At 39.4% G+C, this 20,470-nt stretch overlaps 1 protein-coding gene across 2 annotated transcripts in view; it reads left to right on the forward strand.

Annotated features, from left to right (window-relative positions):
• Positions 1-7,987: 7,987 nt before the first annotated feature.
• LOC109926664 (acidic leucine-rich nuclear phosphoprotein 32 family member B) overlaps positions 7,988-20,470 on the forward strand; it is a 46,991-nt gene continuing 34,508 nt past the window's right edge. The window contains exon 1 of one of the 2 annotated variants that reach the window (XM_020526500.2): positions 7,988-8,223. In XM_020526500.2, coding sequence (XP_020382089.1) covers positions 8,170-8,223 — 54 coding nt within the window. In that variant the 5' untranslated portion in view covers positions 7,988-8,169. Of the gene's footprint in view, positions 8,224-8,823; positions 8,932-20,470 lie in introns of those variants that run through there. The other variant, XM_048620767.1, reaches the window with a different exon arrangement.

Genomic DNA, 20,470 nt, shown 5'->3' on the forward strand with positions numbered 1-20,470 from the left:
TCATTCTTCCTGCTCCTCTGATGCTGCTTGGCCTGCTGTGTTCATCCAGCTCTACACCTTGTTATCTCAGAGTACAAGGCCAACATGTTTTGGTAAAGGTGAACGGTGGGACCAACAAGTTTGGGGAAACACAAGATGTCAAGTGTGAAACAGGATTGGATAAGGAAAAAAAAAAGACATTTATGACAGATACTATGGGCTCAATGCAGCAGAAACCCTTGAGATGCATAGAAACTGCAGCAGGACAACAAACAGCATGTAACACTACTCAATAAGACAACAGCCCATGATATTGTGGTTAGTATGTTAGCATGAATAGAGGATTACCAGAATCAATAGAAGACAGAGAGTTGAGTTAAAGGGGCATTTTCAGGATGGCTACCTTAACCAGTGGAGTGCTGTAATTATTTATAATATGTATTGATGACCTGGATGAGGGACCTGAATGACCAAGTTTACAGATGACACAGAAGTAGTTGGGAAATCAACGAGTGAGGATGACACAAGGAGTCTACAGAAGGATACAGACTTGGCAGATGGCATTTCTTCTCTCAGAGTGTAATCAATCTTGGAATTCTTTACTGCAGAGAGCTGTCAAGGTGGGTCATTGAGTATTTTCAAAGCTGTGATAGAGGTTTTTAATTAAGGGACTTAAGAGAATGAGGATAAGTCAGGAAAGTGAAGTTGAGGGTTATCAGATCAGCAATGATCTCACTAAATGATGGAGCAGATTTGATGGGTTGAATGGCCTACTTCTGTTTCTACATCTTAGGTTCTAATGAAAAACCTTTGCAAATAAAATAAAGGAAAAACCAAGGTGTCTTACACATATGTCAGAGCAAGAGGATAATCAGGGAAATATCACACTTATTAGGGACCAAAGTGGCACTTTATTTGTGGAGCCTGAAGATATGATGTTTTAAATGAGTACTTTGGATCTATATTCATGATAGAGAAGGATAATATAGGTATAAAAAACAGGGAGGGAGAATTGTGATTTACTTGAACAAATTAGCATTGAGAGGGAGGTGTTACTAGCAATGTTAGCAGGCTTAGAAGTGAATAAATCGACAGACCCAAATGAGACGTTTCCTAGACGGCTATGGGATGTAAGGAAAAAGATTGCAGGGGCTCTGAAGTTAATTTTCAAATCCCCTCTGACCACAAAAGAGGCACCTGAGAAATGCAGGGAAGCTAATATGGTGCCATTATTCAAGAAGAATGGTTGGGATGAATCATACATAAAAGTGCTAAGGGACAGAATTAATTTCCACTTGGAGAGGCAAGGATTAATCAAGGATAATCAGTATGGCTTTATCAGGGGATATCATGTCTGATAGGTTTAATTGAGTTTTTCAAGTCAGTGACTAGAAGTGTGAATGACAGTAAGGCAGTGGATGTAGTCAACATGGACTTTAGTCAGGCTTTTCAAGGTCTCACATGGAATACTGGTCAGGGACATCAGAGCCAATATTTGCTCTAAGCAGCACAGCCATGTATCTGCTCGAGGATTCGTATACATCAATTGGTGTGTAGATGTATTGATTTCTGATTCTGAAAGTTGCTATCACACATGGACCTCAGGGGTCTGCATGAAGGCAGGAAGACTTAGTGGAGATATAGGTCAGAACCCATGGGATCATACAAGGCTTTGGACCGTGCTGTAAAATGGGATTAGATAGGTGTTTGATGACCAGCAGAGACATGATTGACCTCTTTCCGTGCTGTAAAACTCTATGACTCTGTCTTATTGTCCAAATTTCTATGGCATAAGGGGAAGTGGAGAGAATGTAGCATCTTCAGAGTTTCTTTCCTTGCTACAAGTTTGAACTTTCTTGGTTGTTAATGCATCCCTCAATTTTGTAAATTTACTTCTGGCTATCGGTGTCATCCTTTTTGCTTCTTCACAACATCTGGCAACTTCTGTTATAATTTGTTCTACATTTACTCTGACGCAGAGAAAAATCAGGATCTTGTAATCTACATAGAGCCACAAAGATCAATGGGGACTTAAGAAGATCAAAGGCCACCTCAGTTTTTGAGTCCCTCTCAAATCCACAGTGATGAGGTTAGGTGAGGTGGTGGCAATGAAGTAAATCTAGGTATTGTTAGTGTACTTAGTCTCCTCACCCGCTTGGTAAGGTCCTTGAAGTATGCTGCTCATTTATATGTTGTAGAGATTCTATTAATTCATACCTGTAGCAGTTCTTGCTTCAAAACAGGCAATTACATTTTGATGTATCATCTCAGAAATACTTGAAAAGTTCAGGGTAGTGTAAGTTAGTATGAGGTGGGCTAGATTGTCTACTTTCATCTCACATGGTGGTATGTGAAATTATGTAATTTGCAGTAGTCAGCTTGACATTCTGTTTTTTTTCAATCTGTAGATGAAACATTTTAAACAAACAAAGCCAGACAGGAAAAGGGAAATTAGAAACTGTACCTTCAAAAAACACATCCTTGTTACAGGACACAAACGTTTATCGGAAGATAGCAATGGAACCAGATGATGCAGCAAATTCCATCCACCTAGATAATGCAGAAGAGATGTAAGGAGGATAGTATAATCAACTACTTCAAAGCCTGAAGTGAGGTTGAGATGGCTGAGGGGGGAATAATGCATCAAGGTCATAAACACAGAGGAATCCACTTGCCACACAGATTCAGTTAAGTTAGGGGTTGTGAAAAATGGGCACAGGTTCAGGAAGTGGCAACAGATTCAAGGTATTACTCATCAGCCATTGTTTCCTGTATTCTTGAAAAATGAAAATCTATGTTTAGAAAATTCACAAGAGATATGAAAAATTCTGAGATACTGTCTGCAGTAGCCATCACAAAATAGAAATATACAATTTGATTTGAAAAATAATGAAGGATAGATTCACAAACTGTCAAATAAAGGAAGCTGCATGTTCAAATTTCCTTTTTTCAGGGCAATAAAGCCAATTTCTTAAAGTAAGAACTTAACAAATAGGACAGCATTAGACTATTTAGCTTCTCGACCCTGGTTTGTGATAGGGTTAAGGTTCAATACGATTTTGACTGATCTTCTGAAGCCACTTTCCCGCCCACTCCGCATTCCTTGATTCTATACGAGAACAAAAACCTATCTCAGCCTTCTATGTAAGATATTCAAACAGGAGTAGATAGTTTCCAAGATTTGGAACCTTTTGAGTGAAGAAATTTCCACTCACCTCAGTCCTAAATGATCAAGCTCGTACTAAAGCAGCACTTTTTTTTAATAAAGTCGTTTTGAAATGTATATTGGGAGTTTTTTTCGCCAAACCAACCTACATATGAAATGAACAAAGCAACTACTGTCGTTCATTTAGTCTCTTGTCCTTGATGTTTTGTCATACCAGTACTATCGCCTAGAGGGAGTTTGATCCAAGTATTTGCTGACGATTGCAGTTGTCGGGTGCAAGAAGGACAGCGCATTGCAACTGCGGCTGCAAAACATGGCTTCGAATATTACGTCGGGGAAACAAGATGAGATGTGCTGGGGTTTTTTTTTTGCCGCTTCCGCAGATTAGCGTTACTGAACAAACTAATGCACCGAACGAAAATAAAGAATGGTGCAACAAAATAAACAGAAAGCACCGGGACGAAGTGGTTTCTGAAGCGGAATCCAATGACCAAAGACTGGAGTTAGGCTTGTTGCAAGAGGCTGCGGTTTTCACATGCAATGATCGCACGGAGATGCAAAAATCGATTTTATATGATTCATGGTGCACTGGTATTCGTAACAATTTATATTAAAATACCTATTTTATTCTAAATAGATTAACCCATTCTTCATACAGTCTTGTACGGCAATGTGTACATGTAATAGATTTTTTCCTGCATGCTTTAATAAAATTCTGTAATGGCGCGTGATGGTCATGTGTTTGTGATTGACAGGCATTCAGCGGTGTGCCTTACTCGCTGGTTTTCCTTATAGCTCTACGTTTTGATGGCCACCAGCTTTAAAACCAAATAAATGTTGATATATGAACGTTGCACATTTTCGAAGTAGTGAAGTGATTTGCATCACGTTGAAGTAATTGTAAAATTGGTGTTTTTTTTAAAAGCATATTTTCAGTGAGGGTTTAAAGAAAATTATAGCCACTGATGTAATGACTGGTCTGAATGTAATTATTTATACTATATTCTATACATGTTTTGCACATAGACATACATTAAAATGTCATCCCACTTTCTTCCCCCGCCACACTAAAAAAACGAGCTCTCACATAACATTTAAATCACTTGCACGTCTGGTCAAGAAAACTCACAGAATAGGGCTCACTCGAGAAGGTTGAAAACAATACCCTTTCGATTCATATTAATAACCTGCATAATTTATAGTGTCTTTTAGTGCGAGTGAAAGGGCCTCCATATTTCACAACCTCTGACGAGATAACCCTGTTTGTACAACTGAGAAAATCCTTCCCAGTGAGAACAAACAGCAAAGGGAATCTCCCGCCCATAGTTTTAACAGCCTTTATTTCCTGTCCCCGGGGCATTGTCGGATTGCATTTCTTGCAGTGAAAGTTTTTTTTCGCCCCAAACCGTACATTATATTAGAAATCAAGTGGCCAGTTTTATTATCTATAAATGTCAGCCTTTTTTTATCCAAGGACTTTGTCCTGTATTATATCACATTCAGCAGACATGTTCAGCAATTTCAATATTACAAATCCCCCTGTCTCAACAATTCACTCTCTGCCTGTGATATTTAATATGTCAATCTACAATACCGGTCATCAGTAAGTAACAAGCAAGCTAGAAATATCCCATTGTTCGGGGAAGCGATTGGTGTTTTCTTTTGTGGAGGTATTTGTTCTGCTTATTTTTTAAATGTTGAATATTAATTAACTTGCACTGTTCTGTGGGTGGGTGAGCACAAAATCGTCACTTACGTTTTAGCTCAAATGATACTTTTTTGAGCTCGCATTGGCCACAGGAAAGTCAAGGTTGCTGGGTCGGCGCCAGCAAATCTTGCACTTCTGTGGAAGTACCAGGAGGTGGCGGTTGCTGAAGGTTTTCTGAAAGTAGGTCATTTTAGTTATGTCTAGCTCATTTTCGTCCTAAAACCAGTGCGGATCGAAAGTTCACCTCGTAAACAGCTTTAAAACATAATTCAACTTGGTAGATTCTGTTTTTATGGAAATAGTATCGAACATCATCAGATCCCCTCCAAATATGCAGTCCTGCTCATTAAGGCTACTCTCGATGACATTGTCTTAACCCCAGTTGAAGTTTCTTTTGCGAGTTGCGGGATTATGTTGATGGCTCCTAACTCAAGAACACTTGCGGAGAAATTTATGATAATAAAATACATCTCAATTGAGTTATGGGTTGTATAATTTTACAAATCATCTTTTTGAATGTTTTACAAAATGACGCCCTAACAAAATCAGTTGAGGGTACAACTACTTTCATTCACAATCAAAAGGTGACTTGCTTGGTTTTGAAACTACTGTGGTTATGAGAACTTGGGCGGAATAGTTCGCTACAATCAGCTGAATTTTACCCACCTTAAGACGTTGCAATGACTGGAGGTGTTTTATGGTGGCCCTCGTGTAGAAGTATAGTTTTCCCTCTCATCCAACACCCCTCTTTATTGTCTAATGGGTCAGCAGCAGTACTCCTGAGAGGTCTTCCATTCGCTCTCCAAAGTAGATTTGTGAATGTGAGTAGATGGCCCAGAGTCTCCTCTCCCAGCTGGTAGGTGGAGCAGATGGTGAGTGGGCTGAAGTGAAAGAATAATTGGGATTTTTTTTGAAATTGAAGAAGTAATCCCTGAATACTCCTAAATGAGCATTAGGACCTTCGAATGGGCTCTTTTAAGCTTTGAAATGAACGATCAGTCTACATCCACTACAAAATTTCTTTTAGATTCAATACTACCAGAAAGATATGGGCTGGTAGGTGTAACCAAGTAAATATATTCATCACATCTACACTTGAAAAGTATTTAAAATCATCTTCTTTCATCTTAAAAGACATTTTATACAGATAGGTATATTTAAGTGAAAAGTGCATGTATACTTAAAAATCCAAGCTGTTTTTAAAATGCTGAATTCACTGTGTGATTAAATTTCGTAAGATGTACTGAACCAATTTTGTTTTGAACCAGGATTGAGCTGGGCTATAATTTAATTTCAATAAAGAACAACTATCCCACTAATAAAAAAAAGTATATGCTGATTTTTACAGATATGGAAATAAAGTTGCTGCTTGAATTGTAATGAATGTTTTATTTAAAATAAAGCAATTTTGTATTTAAGATGATTGTTTATTGAGGAATAGCACCATAGCTTTATTAATAGAGCAGCAGACACATTTCAGTAACGAAAAGCCAACTGAGAACAGAACTGGAATCAGGAATCCAACTCACTGTTATTGAGGAGGTTTTGCTAGTTCTTGAGTTGGATTGCTAGAGTGGACGTTGTCCAGTGGCAGAAATAATGGAACTAACTTACATTTCATAATCGTACATCCTGTGACGTTCTCAGGAACCAATAATGCTCATACCTACCTGAACACTTCCACCAATCGCATATATTCAGATATAATGGCAACAGTGAATCAAGAATTGTTGGGGGGAAAAAGGTCAAAAATGTAGATTTTGTCTTGATGCTATGCAAACTTACTTGGTACAGAAAATACAATGGTATATGTAATGCTTCGACATTATTACAGGTGTTTAAATCCTTTCAATTCTGTTGTGATAAGATTTACAAATTATAATGATCTTACAAAGAAATGTTAAATTAGCAAACTGAAAGTATGCCTAGAACTTGGAATGAAGTTACACTTTGCAAACAGTAGTAAAGACTGCCAATAAATTAATTTCTGCCACATTGATCAAAATCTCAACTAATACCTGGTTGAGAAGAATTAGGATTGAAGATGATCTAAAAAGGTACAAACACTGGTCAAATAATATTAAGGTATGAAAATTGTGCTGTTGGAAATGCCCTACCCAAGGAATGCTTCAGGTCAAGGGTGAAGGAAGTTGGAATATTATTTTGCACAAATCAGTGGGAAGGAACATTGGAATGACGAGCTGTAAAATTGTCTCTTACATTAAGGACAGAATCGTATCAATAAAATGTTTTAGTTGACAGCCAAACACGCACGTTACGCTTAAAGATAAGTAACTTTCGTATGTAACATACCAGTTTGTGTTTTTACTGTGGTAATTATTACCTGTGTAACAAAATAGAAACAATTCCAACTCTGATGGTACATCAGCACGTGGGTTGGGAAGCGGTATTTGTTTATGTTTGAAAATGCGTGGTAACCAAAACGTGAATTTGGTGACCAAGATACTTGGTAGGTTTAATTTTAAACAATATATTCTACACTTATTCTTTACAGTACGTGCCACGGGATCTTTATGATTCACTCGGGCAATCGAGGTAGTGACCTTAATTTACTTTTACTGGAACAAAGGTGCCTCCAACTTCGTTGAGATTTCCTAAACGAGTTACTTAGTTGTCCGGATCTGAGATGCAACCATTGACAACTGATGTCTAATACTTGGAATAGAGTGCTGGTGTAGTTCTCATGAAGGATTCATCTCTGAGGTTGACTTAAGGTTGGCAGCTGTGATTTGGTCGATTAGGAATTCCTTGGTATTGAGAAGTAGGCGTTTAGTATGAAGAATGATATCACAATCTATAGGTGCAAAGAGCCAGTTTTATAATTCGGAGAGAGGAGTTTTCTGAAGAAATGCAGAGCAAATTAAAACAAAAAAAACATTTTGGTCCATGGAAACACGCCTCATTTCCCTTGCAGGATAAACCTGAGCATTTGGCCTTTTTTTGAATGAAGCCCAGATTTTTCATTCAACTTTGGCGGGATTTGGTAGCGAAGACAAATGGCAGAAATTATAGAAGAGATATAGTAGCAATGATGGCTAGAGATGGGAAGGGAATGCTCCTTTAACATTGTGATGTGGGTGGGTGTTTGTTCTGCTCGAAATCCATCGGAGGCAGTAGTGAGTCTTTATTCCCACCCATGGTTCGCTCGCTCGTTCTCAGCTCTGCTGCTGTTTGGCGCCGGGGAGAGAACTTGGCGTTTGGTCACATTACCGACACACTGAGAGTAGACCGTCAAACTGACTCCTTGCTTGGAGTATAAATTCGTCATTTTAAACTATTGAAATTGATTTAAAAAATGGATATGAAGAGGAGAATCCATCTGGAACTTCGGAACAGAACGCCGTCTGATGTAAGCTGCCCACCCCTTTCCTCTCTGAAATTTTCTAACTATGATTATTTTTGGTGTTAGTTTTGTTGGCGTTACTTTCTTTTAAAAAAATTAAGGTAGTCGTGACCCTTTGGTGACCAGTTTGCATTTTGTTTATTTTGTAGCGGGACCGCGGTCAGGTTATTTCTGAAATGCTAATTCTTTAAGGAAAAGGAATAAATGTGTGTGTATATTAAATGTGTATATAACCATAAAATATGTTTTAAGTGCAAGGATAGCCGTTTAAGCGAAGCGCGAGTTGCTGTTATGTTGTAATTTAACTCTTTGAAAGCTGGATTTTTTTCCCTCCCTCCCCTGGAGGAGCTGAATAAATGAGAACTTTCTACTGTAGTGGGAGGCGTATCTCACCTCAGAACGTGTAGGGATGTTGAAGAGATGGTCTCTCTCTGGAAATTTGTACACTGCTTTGGAAGCCATATTTGTAACATACAGCCAAGGCGCCCTTTTAAAGAGAGCACGGGAGGGGGGGGGGGGGGGGGGGGTGGTAATGGTAATGGTGGGTGTTTAATCTCCATGGAGAGTTAAAATTTAGAAAAAAAAGTTATTGCATTTTTTTTGTTGACAAACCTCTGCTCTTACATGAATTTTTCTGGTGGAGCAGGATTGTAATTTCGTTTCTACTACCTGAAATCACCACGCAGTCTGTTTCTGATGTTCCACGAATATTTTGTAAGAGTCAAATATTAAATATGCAGTTTCGATTAGGTTATCAAAAGGATAATTTTTTTAGTGTCCAATCGCTTCCGAATGCAGAAAGGGGAAATAGATTATAATTTGGTATATTCAGTTTGGATCTAATCATTTGATAAAGAGTTTGTTCAGTAAACTTTTTTTTGGAAGGTGAGAATTTCAGTATCGTTTCCTATGGCGTAAGAAACGGCGGAACGGATGCTTCCCGTCACACGCGGCGTTCGGTTTCTAGCCATGTTTTGCTCAGGCAAAGAAGGTTGCTATCTTGTAGCCAGTAATCAAAACGGAATATAAGATGAGGTGCCGCCAAGTTATATTTTTTTCGATTGGGAGATTTTCTTTTTAAAAAAAAGGGAAAACTAACTAGTGGCGGTGGTTGGTTGGTTGGTGGGGGTGGGGGTAACATTTCCAGGTCTGTACTGAGAGTTCGCCATGTTGGTGGCACGTTTTTCCACCCAATTCTTGAGTGGTATAAAACGCAACGCAAAATAATTAAAAAGTTTCCTGGAATTAAAAGATAGGAGGGGGATTGTTCATTTTTTTTTTAAGATACGTACACTCTCAGTTTATATACGATGCCCGCTGTTGTGGCGAAGCAGCGTTTCTCCTTTGCTGTGTCCAGGCGGTGTGAAGGGCTGACTCGCCTTGCGGTGGTGTGGCAGCCCGGAGGCCAGAACAAACGTCGCCAAAGAGGCGAGCGAGTGGTTACATTGTTCCCCGAGGGAGGACTGATCAGTTTCCCCATTGTTGATGGAACGCGCCGCTCGCTCTTTTGCTACATTACGTTCCGAAATGGAACCTTCAGAGGCGCCGCTGAAGTATCCTCAGCGGAATGTATCCTTTCTGCAAATGTCGCCGCTTTCCACTCGCTACTTTTAAAGGGGAAGTGAGTGAGTGAGTGTTTTTGGCGGTGGGGAAGGTGGGTGAGAATAAGACTGACGTCACTCGAGAGATAAATAAAATTGATGTTTTATAAAGTTGGCCCTTTTTTGTTTTTGCCTTTCAAGTTCAGGTCTTTTACTCCCACTGAGGAAAAAAAAACGAACACAACACAGTTAAAGTTTGCCACTCAAAGACAAAGAACTAAAATACTGTAGTTCAAGGCGATGTGGGAATGCATATGGGGCTAGCCAGCATCTGAAAAGGAGAGTCATAGAGTCATCCAGCACGGAAAATGACCCTTTGATCCAACAAGTCCGCGCCAACAATGTTCCCAAACTAAAGTAGTCCCACCTGTCTGCGTTTGGCCCTCCAAACCTTTCCTATTAATATACTTATCCAAATGTCTTTTAAACATCGTAACCGTACCTACATCCACTATAGAGTCACGAGAGTTGTACAGCATGGAAACAGACCCTTTGGTCCAACTCGTCCATGCCGACCAGATATCCTAATTTAATCTAGTCCCATTTGCCAGCATTTGGCCCATATCCTTCTAAACTCTTCCTATTCATATACCCATCCGATGCCTTTTAATTGCTGTGATTGTAGCTGCCTCCACTACTTCCTCTGGCAGCTCATTCCATACAGGCACCACCCTCTGTGAAACAGTTACTGCTAAAGTCCTGTTTAAATCTTTCCCCTCTCACCTTACACTAATGTCCTGTAGTTTTGGACTCCTCTAACCTGGGAAAAAGACCATGACTATTCATCCTATTCATGCCCCTCATAATTTTTTAAACCTCTATGAGGTCACCCCCTCAGCCTCTGACACTTCAGGGAAAGTAGCCCAGCCTCTTCAACCTCTCCCTATAGCTCAAACCCTCCAACACAGGCAGCATCCTTATAAATCTTTTCTGCACCCTTTCAAGTTTAACAACATCTTTCCTAGAGAAGGGAGAGCAGAATTTAACAGTATTCCCAAAGTGGCCTAACCAATGTCTTGTACAGTCATAACATGACATTCCAACTCCAATACTTAATGCACTCCCCAATAAAGGCAAGTACACCAAATGTCTTCTTCGTTACCCTATTAACCTGTGACTCCACCTTCAAGGAACTATGAATCTGCATCCCAAGGTCTCTTTGTTCGGCAATACTCCCCAGGACCTTACCATCAAGTCTACGAGTCCTGCCCTGATTTGCCTTACCAAAATGCAACACCTCACATTTACCTAAGTTAAACTCCATCTGCCACTCCTCAGCCCACTGGCCCATCTGATCAAGATCTCATTGTACTCTGAGATAACCTTCTTCAATGTCCACTATACCATCAATTTTGGTGTCATCTGCAAACTTACTAACCGTTCTTTTTATACTTGCATCCAAATCATTTACATAAATGACAAAAAGCAGTAGACCCAGCACTGATCCTTTTGGCACACTGCTAGTGACACACCTCCAGTCCAAAAAGCAACCCTCCACCACCACTTTCTATCTCCTACCTTCTAGCCAATTTTGTATCTAAATGGCTAGCTGTCTCTGGATTCCATGTGATCTAACCTTGCTAACCATGCAGAACCTTGTCAAATGCTTTTCAGAAGTCTATTTAGACCACGTCCACTGCTCTGCCTTCATCAGTCATCTTTGTCACTTCTTCAAAGAGCTCAGTCAAGGTAGTGATACATGATTTCCCACTTCCTCTGGCAGTTCATGTAGTGGTGGCTTATCAAAACAGGTTTGATTAGGAATAAGAGATAGTAGGAACTGCAGATGCTGGAGAATCCGAGACAACAAGGTGCAGGGCTGGATGAACACAGCAGGCCAAGCAGCATCATAGGAGCAGAGAGGCTGACGTTTCGGGCCTAGACCCTTCATCAGAAAAGGGGGAGGGGAAGGGGGTTTTGAAATAAATAGGGAGAGAGTGGGAGGTGGATAGAAGAGGGATAGAGGAGAGGATAGGTGGAGAGGAAACGAATAAGCCTGCTATTGATTACTTTGGCCTTGACATATTGCCTTTTCTTGAAAAGGTATAATTTTCCAAGAGAAATTGTTTGTCTTTTTAGACACGTGAGATCTTCAGCTGAATCCTGATGCACAGCAAGCCCCATCAGTGGATTCCACTGTAGGCAAGGACAGTAGCGATTGAGTATCTGGTCTGACAAGAATTGCGTGTTTGCCTGGAGATTATTCCTGGAAATGTGTACTAATACATATTTCCTTCAAAGATGGGAGTTTCTTTTCCGCTTTTGGAGAGCTGGCACATTCTGATATTAGGAAAGGTCCTGTAGGAAACTGTTAGTGCTTTCTCTATAACTCTCAGATCTTGGCAATTCTGGTCACTTGCTCATCCTCAATTTCCTTCTCTCCTTAAACTTTGCTTTCTTTATGGTGGCCACAAAAATCCATTTTTATTTTTTGTAAAACCTTCTAGCATTTTTTTGTCCAACCTAATATTTCCTGTAGTTTGGCTCTGTCAAATTTGGTTTCATATTGCTATTGTGCAGGGACTTGAGATGTGTATAGTAAAATTGCTATGATAAGTAAAAGCTGTTGCAAGCGACTTTATAAAGTCCACACTGTTGACTTTGATTTCTTGTGTCTAAACTAGAATGTTCATTTGCAGATACATGCAATCTGCCATCCAGCCAAAGCTTTTGTGAGACAGTCCAAGGACTGTATGAAAGTAACAGGTTCCATAGTACAAATAGTATAAATGTTTTAGAGCCAGTTTCAGTCAAGGTGTCAAAAGTACATGCTGGCGCTACCAATGCAGTACTGTCAGGTGCCATCTTTTAGATGAGATGCTAACCTGAGGCCCCATCTGAGCAGGTGATGAATGTAAAAGATCCCATGGCAGTACTTTAAAGAAAAGCAAGGGAGTTCTATCCGGATTGTGGCCAATATTCATCCCTCAATCACATCACAAAAGACAAGTCATCTGGTCACAATCACACTCGTGTTTGTAGGAACTCTCTGCACACATTGGCTGTTACATTTCCTGCATTTGAAAGGTGACCTAGTGTTGAAAGCACGTTAGTAGTCATTAATCATTTTGAGACCTTTGGTCATGAAAGATGCTACAGACATGCTAGCTTTTCTTGCATTCCAGCAAAGTTTATGCTAAGTATAGTTGTACTTATTTGCAGAGATCTTCTTGTCTCTAGACAACAAGTTCTATTTATATAGTGCCTCCAGTGTAATTTCCAAGGAGTTTCACAGCTTATGAACTGGTTGGTGAAAGAGTATGTTTCTGTGCTATATGACTCTATGACTCCATGAAACAAAATTTCAACATGGGGCTATATATCACTGCTAACTTGGTCAAAGAGGTGGATTTCTGTTTTGGAAGATGATAGCTAGAAAGGTCTGGAGAGGGAGCTTAAGACCATAGGAGTCTAGGCAGATGAAGCATAGCCACCAATGGTGGAGCAACTAAAATCAGGGAATGTTCAAGAAGCCAGATTGGAGGAGTGCAGAGATCTCAGTTGTAGGTTAGAGAAGTTTGCAGAAGGCATTGAGTCATGGAGGGATTTCAAAACAAGAATGACATTTTTTATAATTACTATCGTGTAAATGGGAACCAGTGTAGATTGCAGAGCAGCAAAGAGAGAATGAGAGTTGATTTGAGTTATAGCAGATTTTTTGACATCCTCAACTTTAAAGGATAGGATGTAGAAGGCCAGTGAGGAGTGTGTTTTAATAGTTGAGTTTATAGCTAAAAAGGACATGGTAGAGGGTTACAGCAGCAAATAAACTGAGGCAGGTGGTATCTTGGTGGCAGCATAGTTATGTAGTTAGAAGCTTAACAGAGTCAGACATGACACTACAGTTGCAAATGGTCTAGGACAATGTCAGGCACTTGCCAGAGTGAAGGATGGAGTCAATGATCAGGAAATGGAGTTAATGAACAACACAACACAATGTAATAAATTTTACCAAATTAATGGTTTGGACCAGGCACTGCTTGTTAGTCTAGCAGGTGTCAGCTGATGCACAGTGGAAGGCACCCTCATTCCTGAATCCTCAGATAATGGGTTTACTTCCCGTTCCAGAGGCTTGTGCACAAAATCCGGACTGACACTTCTGGTGCACTCCCCGAGGGAGAGCTGAACTGTCAGAGGTGCCTTTCTTTCAGATAACATGTTAATCTGAGGTACTGTCTCAACTTTCAGTTGGACGTAAAAGATTCCATGGTGCTATACAGAGAGGAGCATGCCAAAATTTACCCTCAACCAATATCACTGCAACAGATTATCAGGGCCGTCATCATATTTTTGGTTTGTTGGATTTTGCTGTGCACGTTTGGGCACCATGTTTCTGCACTGCAACAATGACAATACTTCAAAAGTACTTGATTGACTGGAAAATGCTTTGGAACATGCTGTGGTTGCGAAAGGTGCTATAAAAATGCAAGTCTTTGTGTCTCCACTAGGTTTGCTACCATCATAGTCCTAATTCAGTCATGTTACTTGGTAATGGCACTGGAACCAAATCATTCTGAGACCTGTCAATTCCAGTTGTTTGTACGGCATCTTTTTTCACTTCTTTCATCATTAGGTGTGGTGCTGCTGCAATTCACTCTATTTTTGGCATTGCATAGCATCCTGCATAACTGGATTGATGCCATGAATCTCCCTTGTACATTCCCCGTGCTGAGTATGGATTTTATAGCCCAGTGTAACAACAAGAAAATATTCCAGCAAATGGGTTTCTAAAATATTAAGTTTAGAAAGAGCCTGCATTTACACAGCACCTTTACAATATCCTTAGCACATCAAAAAGTACTTCAGGTGCAAATTAATACCTTTCTAGGGTTGGCATTGGGCTGTTGAACCCTTTGAATTCACCCTGGTGTCATGGAGGCAATATATTCAGCCCGTCACTAATACTACCTATTTCCACTTCCATAATATTGCTTGATTTTTGCCCTGTACAGCTCATCTGCTATGGAAACCCACGTTCCTGTTTTGCCTCCAAAATTCACTTTGAATAATTTTTTTTTAAAAACATGGAATTGTGTTGTGGCATCTTTGGCTAGGCCAGCATTTATTGCCCAAAAGATGGTTAACAATAAACCACACGTTGCTGTGGGTCTGGACCCGCATATAGGCCAGACCAGGTAAGGCTAACAGATTTCCTTCCATAAAGGACATTAAGATGTTTTAACAACAATTGACAGTAGAAAAGACTAGCTTTTTATTCCAGAATATTAAAAATTGAATCCCTAGGGGAAATTTCACCATCTGCCATGGTGGGATGTGAATCTATGTCGTCAGAAAATTAGCCTGGGGTTCTAGATTACTAGTTAGTCACATTGTAACTATGCCACCACCTGCTCCCTGGTCTCCCATATTCCACCTTCCATAAATTTGAGGTCATCCAAAACTCTGCTAACCAGGTCAGAATCTGCAATGGTCTTGTTTCCCTTTCAGCACTGCGCTCACATTGGTAACTGATGAAGCAATATTTTGACTTTAAAACTTTTATCCTTTCTTAATCCCTTGATGCTCTCACCTTTTCCCTATCTCTGAGATCTCTCCACCCTAAGATCCCAGGATCAATGTGCTCCTTTAAGTTTTGCATCTTGAATATCCAAGATTTTAATTGATTAATTGGTGGCCATACCTTCAGTGCCAGGGCTCAATGAACTGGAATTCCATCTGTCTTATTATCTGACTGTCTACTATCGTTCCACCTTCATGGTGTTCTGTAAAACTTAGTTTTTTTGACCAAACATTCAGTCATGTGAATTAGTTTTTATACATGTATGGCTTGCTATCGTGCTTTGTTTAATAATGGGCCTGGGAAGCAACTCGGATGCTTCATTATTGTTAAAGGCTCTGTATAAATACAAGTTGTTGTTGTTAGCAGACATCATCAATACTTGTTTATCTGATAGATACCACATTACTTTGCATAGGATCTTGCTGTGCATAAATGACAGCCACACTTCCCACATAACAGCAGTGACAACATACTGTCTGCCATGGGATCTCTTGTGGAAAAATGAGGCCATTCAGCCAGTCTCATTCCCCTTGCCTTTTCCTTGCAGCTCTGAAGATCTTCCTCTTCAGGTATTTATCAAATTCCCTTTAGAAATTTCGTATTGAATCAGCTTCCACTGCCCTTTCAGGCAGAGCATTTCAGATCAGTTATCAAAAATAAAAATCTTAGTATCCTTCCAGTTCTTTTGCCATTTCAATTTAACTACCTAATGCTCCACAAATGGCACCTTTTAAACACACACAATCTCTACCAATAGAGGGACAAGGGCAGCAGGTTTGTCAGAACACTGCCACCTGCAATTTCCCTTCCAAGTCACAAACCATTCTGATGTGGAAATATATTGCTGTTCCTTCCCTGTCATGGGTCATGACAGAAAGCTCAAGAAGGCAGCTCACCACTAACACCTCTAGGGCAATTCTGTATGGGCAATAAATGCTGGCCTATCCAATGACACACATTCTGTGAACGATTTAAAAAAAAATGTTGTGCCTGCATGTTAACCACCTTGTAATACATGTAGAAAACTACTGAGATTACTCTGTACTGCAACATTTTGCAATTTCTCTCCATTTAACCTACTGTTTTACTTTTCCATTCTTCCTAGAAATGTGAGCAAGCGTGTCAGCCAAATTTTTGCCACTTAATTAACCTATCCAAGTCTCTTTGCGCTGTTTGTGTATCCACTTCAATACTTGCTTTTCTACCTAACTTTGCATTGTCAGTAAATTTGGCTATGGTACAGCCAGTCCCTTCATCTAAGTTATTAACATACCCAGTAGATTTTAAGTAGTCAAGCAGCAGCACTAATCCCTATAGAAGTTGGCTAGTTATGATTTACCAACCTGAAAATTAACCATTTATCACAATTCTGTGTTTCCAGTTAGTTCACCAATCTCTGTCATCCTAATTTGTATCCCCTAAGGCCACAGGCTCTTCTGTAATAATTTTTCACGTGGCACCTTATCCATTTTATCCATCCTCCTTATTGAATTTTTAAAGAACTCAAATAAATTTGTCAAATACATTTTCCATTTTCCCTTTCACCTGATTATGGTACGATTTTTTTTTTATAAACAATCTACTTCTAATTCCTAAACAGTTATTAGCATTTTCCAATGACAGGTGTTAGGCTAATTTTAGTTCTGCAGTTTCCTGCTTTGTGTCTCCTTTTTTTTTTGAATGTTGATAATGTTTGTGATTGAACAATCTACTGGGACCTTTCTGGAATCTAGAGAATTTTGGAAGAATGCAACCAGTGCATCTATTATCTCTGCAGCTATGTATTTTAAGACCTTGGGATCATGGCCTTATGGCTTGCATGGGAAATCATGCATGATGAATTTATTCAAATTCTTTTGAGGATGTAACAAGTATGATAGATAAAGGGGAACCGATAGATGCAATATACATAGGTTTCCAAAAGGCATTTGATAACATACTGCACATAAGGTGTCTTAATAAGAGCCCATGGTATTGGAATAGTATGTTAGCATGGTTAGAGGATTGGCTAACTAAAAGATAAAATTGGGATAAAGAGAACATTTTAAGGATGGCAGCTTAAATGCTATTGGAGTGCCACAGGGTTCAGTCTTGGAGCTATGAGGGAAGAGAATGTATGATATCCAAGTTTGTTGATGACACAAAAAATAGTTGTGACGGTAAATAGAGAGGATGACACAGTCTATAGAGGAATATAGACATATATACGAATATAGAAAAATAAGTGAGTAGGCAAAAACTTAGCAGATGTAACATGATGTGAAAAAATATTAGGTTATGCACTTTGGCAGGAAGATTAGAGGAGCTGATTATTATTTAAATGAAGAAAGACTCGGTACTGCAGCTTTCTGCAGTGATTTGGGAATCCTCATAATCATCAAAAGCTGGCAAACAAGTTCAGCAAGAAACAGGGAAGGCAAATGGTATGCTGGCCTTTTTCAAAGGGAATGGAGCATACAAACAGAAAAGCCATGCTAAATCATACAAGGCATAAGTTAAATCACACTTGGAATACCGTGAACAGTTTTGGTCCCCTTTCTCGACAGAAAGATGTACTGGTATTGGAGGCAATCCAGAGAAGGTCCACTCGGTTGATCCTGGATATGAAGAGATTCTCTTATAAGAAGAGGTTGAGTAGGTTAGACCTATAGTAAATTAGTTTTAAAGAAGAAAAGAGAACCGAGTTGAAACATGCAAGTTTCTTAGTGGACATAACAGGGTAAGGTTGTTTCCACTTTTGGGAACTAGGAATGGAGGGCATAATCTGAGTAGTGGCTGTCCATTTTAAGACAGAAATGAGGAGGAATTTCTCCTCTCCAAGTGTAGGGAATTTTGTGGAATTATTTACTGCTGAGGGCTGTAGAGGCAAGGTTATTAAGCGTATTCAAGATTGAGAAACATTTAATCAGTAAGGAATTTGAGGGTGTTAAAGCAAGAAAGTGGAGTTGATGGTTATCAGATCAGCCAGGATCTTATTGAATGGTGGAGCAAACACCATGGGCTGAATGGCCTACGTTTGCTCCAACTTCTTATGATCCAGGGGCTATGGCAATATTTAGTTTCATTACTTTTATCTTTTTTGTTATCATAATCACGACTGTATTAAGTTCCTGCTTCTGTGATTTGCTCCATGATGTTCGAATGTTCTTGGAGTGGTTTTGTGCTTTCTATTATGAAGATGGATACAATTCCCTAGTCTCCTCCTCTATGGGACCAAAACTTACTTCACCTACACTGACCTTTTTATATATTTGTGGAATCTTTATCGGATTTTATATTTCTTGTTCATTTTCTCTCCTAGATTAATTTCACCTATCTTATTATTAAACAGTTAGCATCTATTTTCTAAAATTTTTCCAATATTCTGACTACCAATGACTTTCATAGTATCGCACTCCCATTTCTTTGAAATTTCACACCATCCTTAAATTTCTGAGCCAAAGGTGATGCATCCCTCTCAGAGTCTTTCTGTCTCAAAGGAACATATTCCAGAATTGGACACTGGTCTTGTCGAATCATTGATTCATAAATAATTTTAGCATTACTCCACTGCATTTATACTTTGTTCGTCTATTTATAGTGCTATGTTGTCATTCTTATAAGTAAATGATCTTGAAACAACAAAGGTGTGAAATCTGATGAATTTCTTGTCAAGTCATAACCCCATTGTATTTTATAAATAGTGACATTTAGATTAATTCTTTACAATTTGTATTTCCTACATGGTGACATTGTGTCACATTTTGTATCCACATGATAAAGGTTTCTCTCTTGTTTTTGTTCTTCATTGCCTAATTAAGAGGCCAGGAAATGGCCTGTTCCCTTGAACAATATTCACCACTAGATGGTGTAGAATATGCCTAGTCTTTCACTCTCCCTTTATTTGTACTTCAATTTATTTTATATGGGCAATGAAAGTCTTGTGGTCATGTAACATCTTTCACAATCTCAGGATACCCCTAAGCACTTGTTGGCAATGAAAAATTTCTAAAATGTCGTTATAGTTGTAGGTAGTATGGAGCCAAGATGTACACATCAAACTGCCACAAATAACATTGAGATAAAGGGCAGATAGTTTGTTTGCTTTTTAGTGATGTGGATTGCTGGATAAATATTATCCCAGAATGCCTGAACAATATACAATGTTTTATTCAAAATAGTGCCATGGGAGTATTTAAGAGCAAAGGTCTCATGTTATAACAACATAGTTGCTCCCTCAGTATTGACTTTTCAACAGTGCATCACATCCTTGGTACTGATCCTTCAACAGTTTGGCACTCCCTTAGCTTGGACATCTAATAGTGCGACACTCCTGTGGTACCAATCAGCCAAACCAGGATGCACCCTGAGCACTGAAGTGTTAGCTTAGGCACTTTGATCAAATTTCTCAAGTGGGATGTGAACTCCGAACTTTCTGCCTCAGATGCCAGAGTTTTACCCAGTAAGTTGGGGCTATTAGTGTGCTAGAGTAGAAAAATATTCTGTTTATATTCCCACACTAAAAGATCAGTAATTTAAGGGGCTAGGGAGTGCTGTGTCCTGGCCAATATTTTTCCCTGAACCAGCATCAGTAAAATCAAATTATCTGGTTGTGATCACATTGTCTGTGGGATCGTGCTATGGGTAAGTTGACTTCTGCTGCATTTTCCTTCACTACTACTGTGACTTCACACTAAATGTACTTTGTTAGCTGTAAAACAGTTTGGGGTGTATGGAAAAGGTGAAAACTGTGACTGGAGGGTCTAGAACTAGAGAACAAAGATTCGGGATAATATGTCAGTTGTTTGGGACTATGGTGATGTGAGATCACCGAATCATGGAATGGTTACAGCATAGAAAGAGGCATGCAGCCTGTTGAGTCTGTGTTTGCTCTCCAAACGTGAGTTAGCTAGTCATGTACTGTTGTCGTGTCCTTGTAGCCCATACACTCTTTTCACTTCTTCGGGTGCATATTCAATTCTGTTTCGAAAGCCACAGTTGATTCTACCTCCAGCACACCCCTTAGGCATTCCAGAGCCTAAGCACTCACAGCATTAAAAGTTATTTATGATGTGCTTTGTAGTTTTTTGATCAGGTTGGTAAAAGATTTAATACTCTTTTCTACAAAGAGCAACTGCTTAAAGCTATTAAA

This window comes from Rhincodon typus, chromosome 3, assembly GCF_021869965.1.
Source record: "Rhincodon typus isolate 14 chromosome 3, sRhiTyp1.1, whole genome shotgun sequence".
Taxonomy (NCBI): Eukaryota; Metazoa; Chordata; class Chondrichthyes; order Orectolobiformes; family Rhincodontidae; genus Rhincodon; species Rhincodon typus.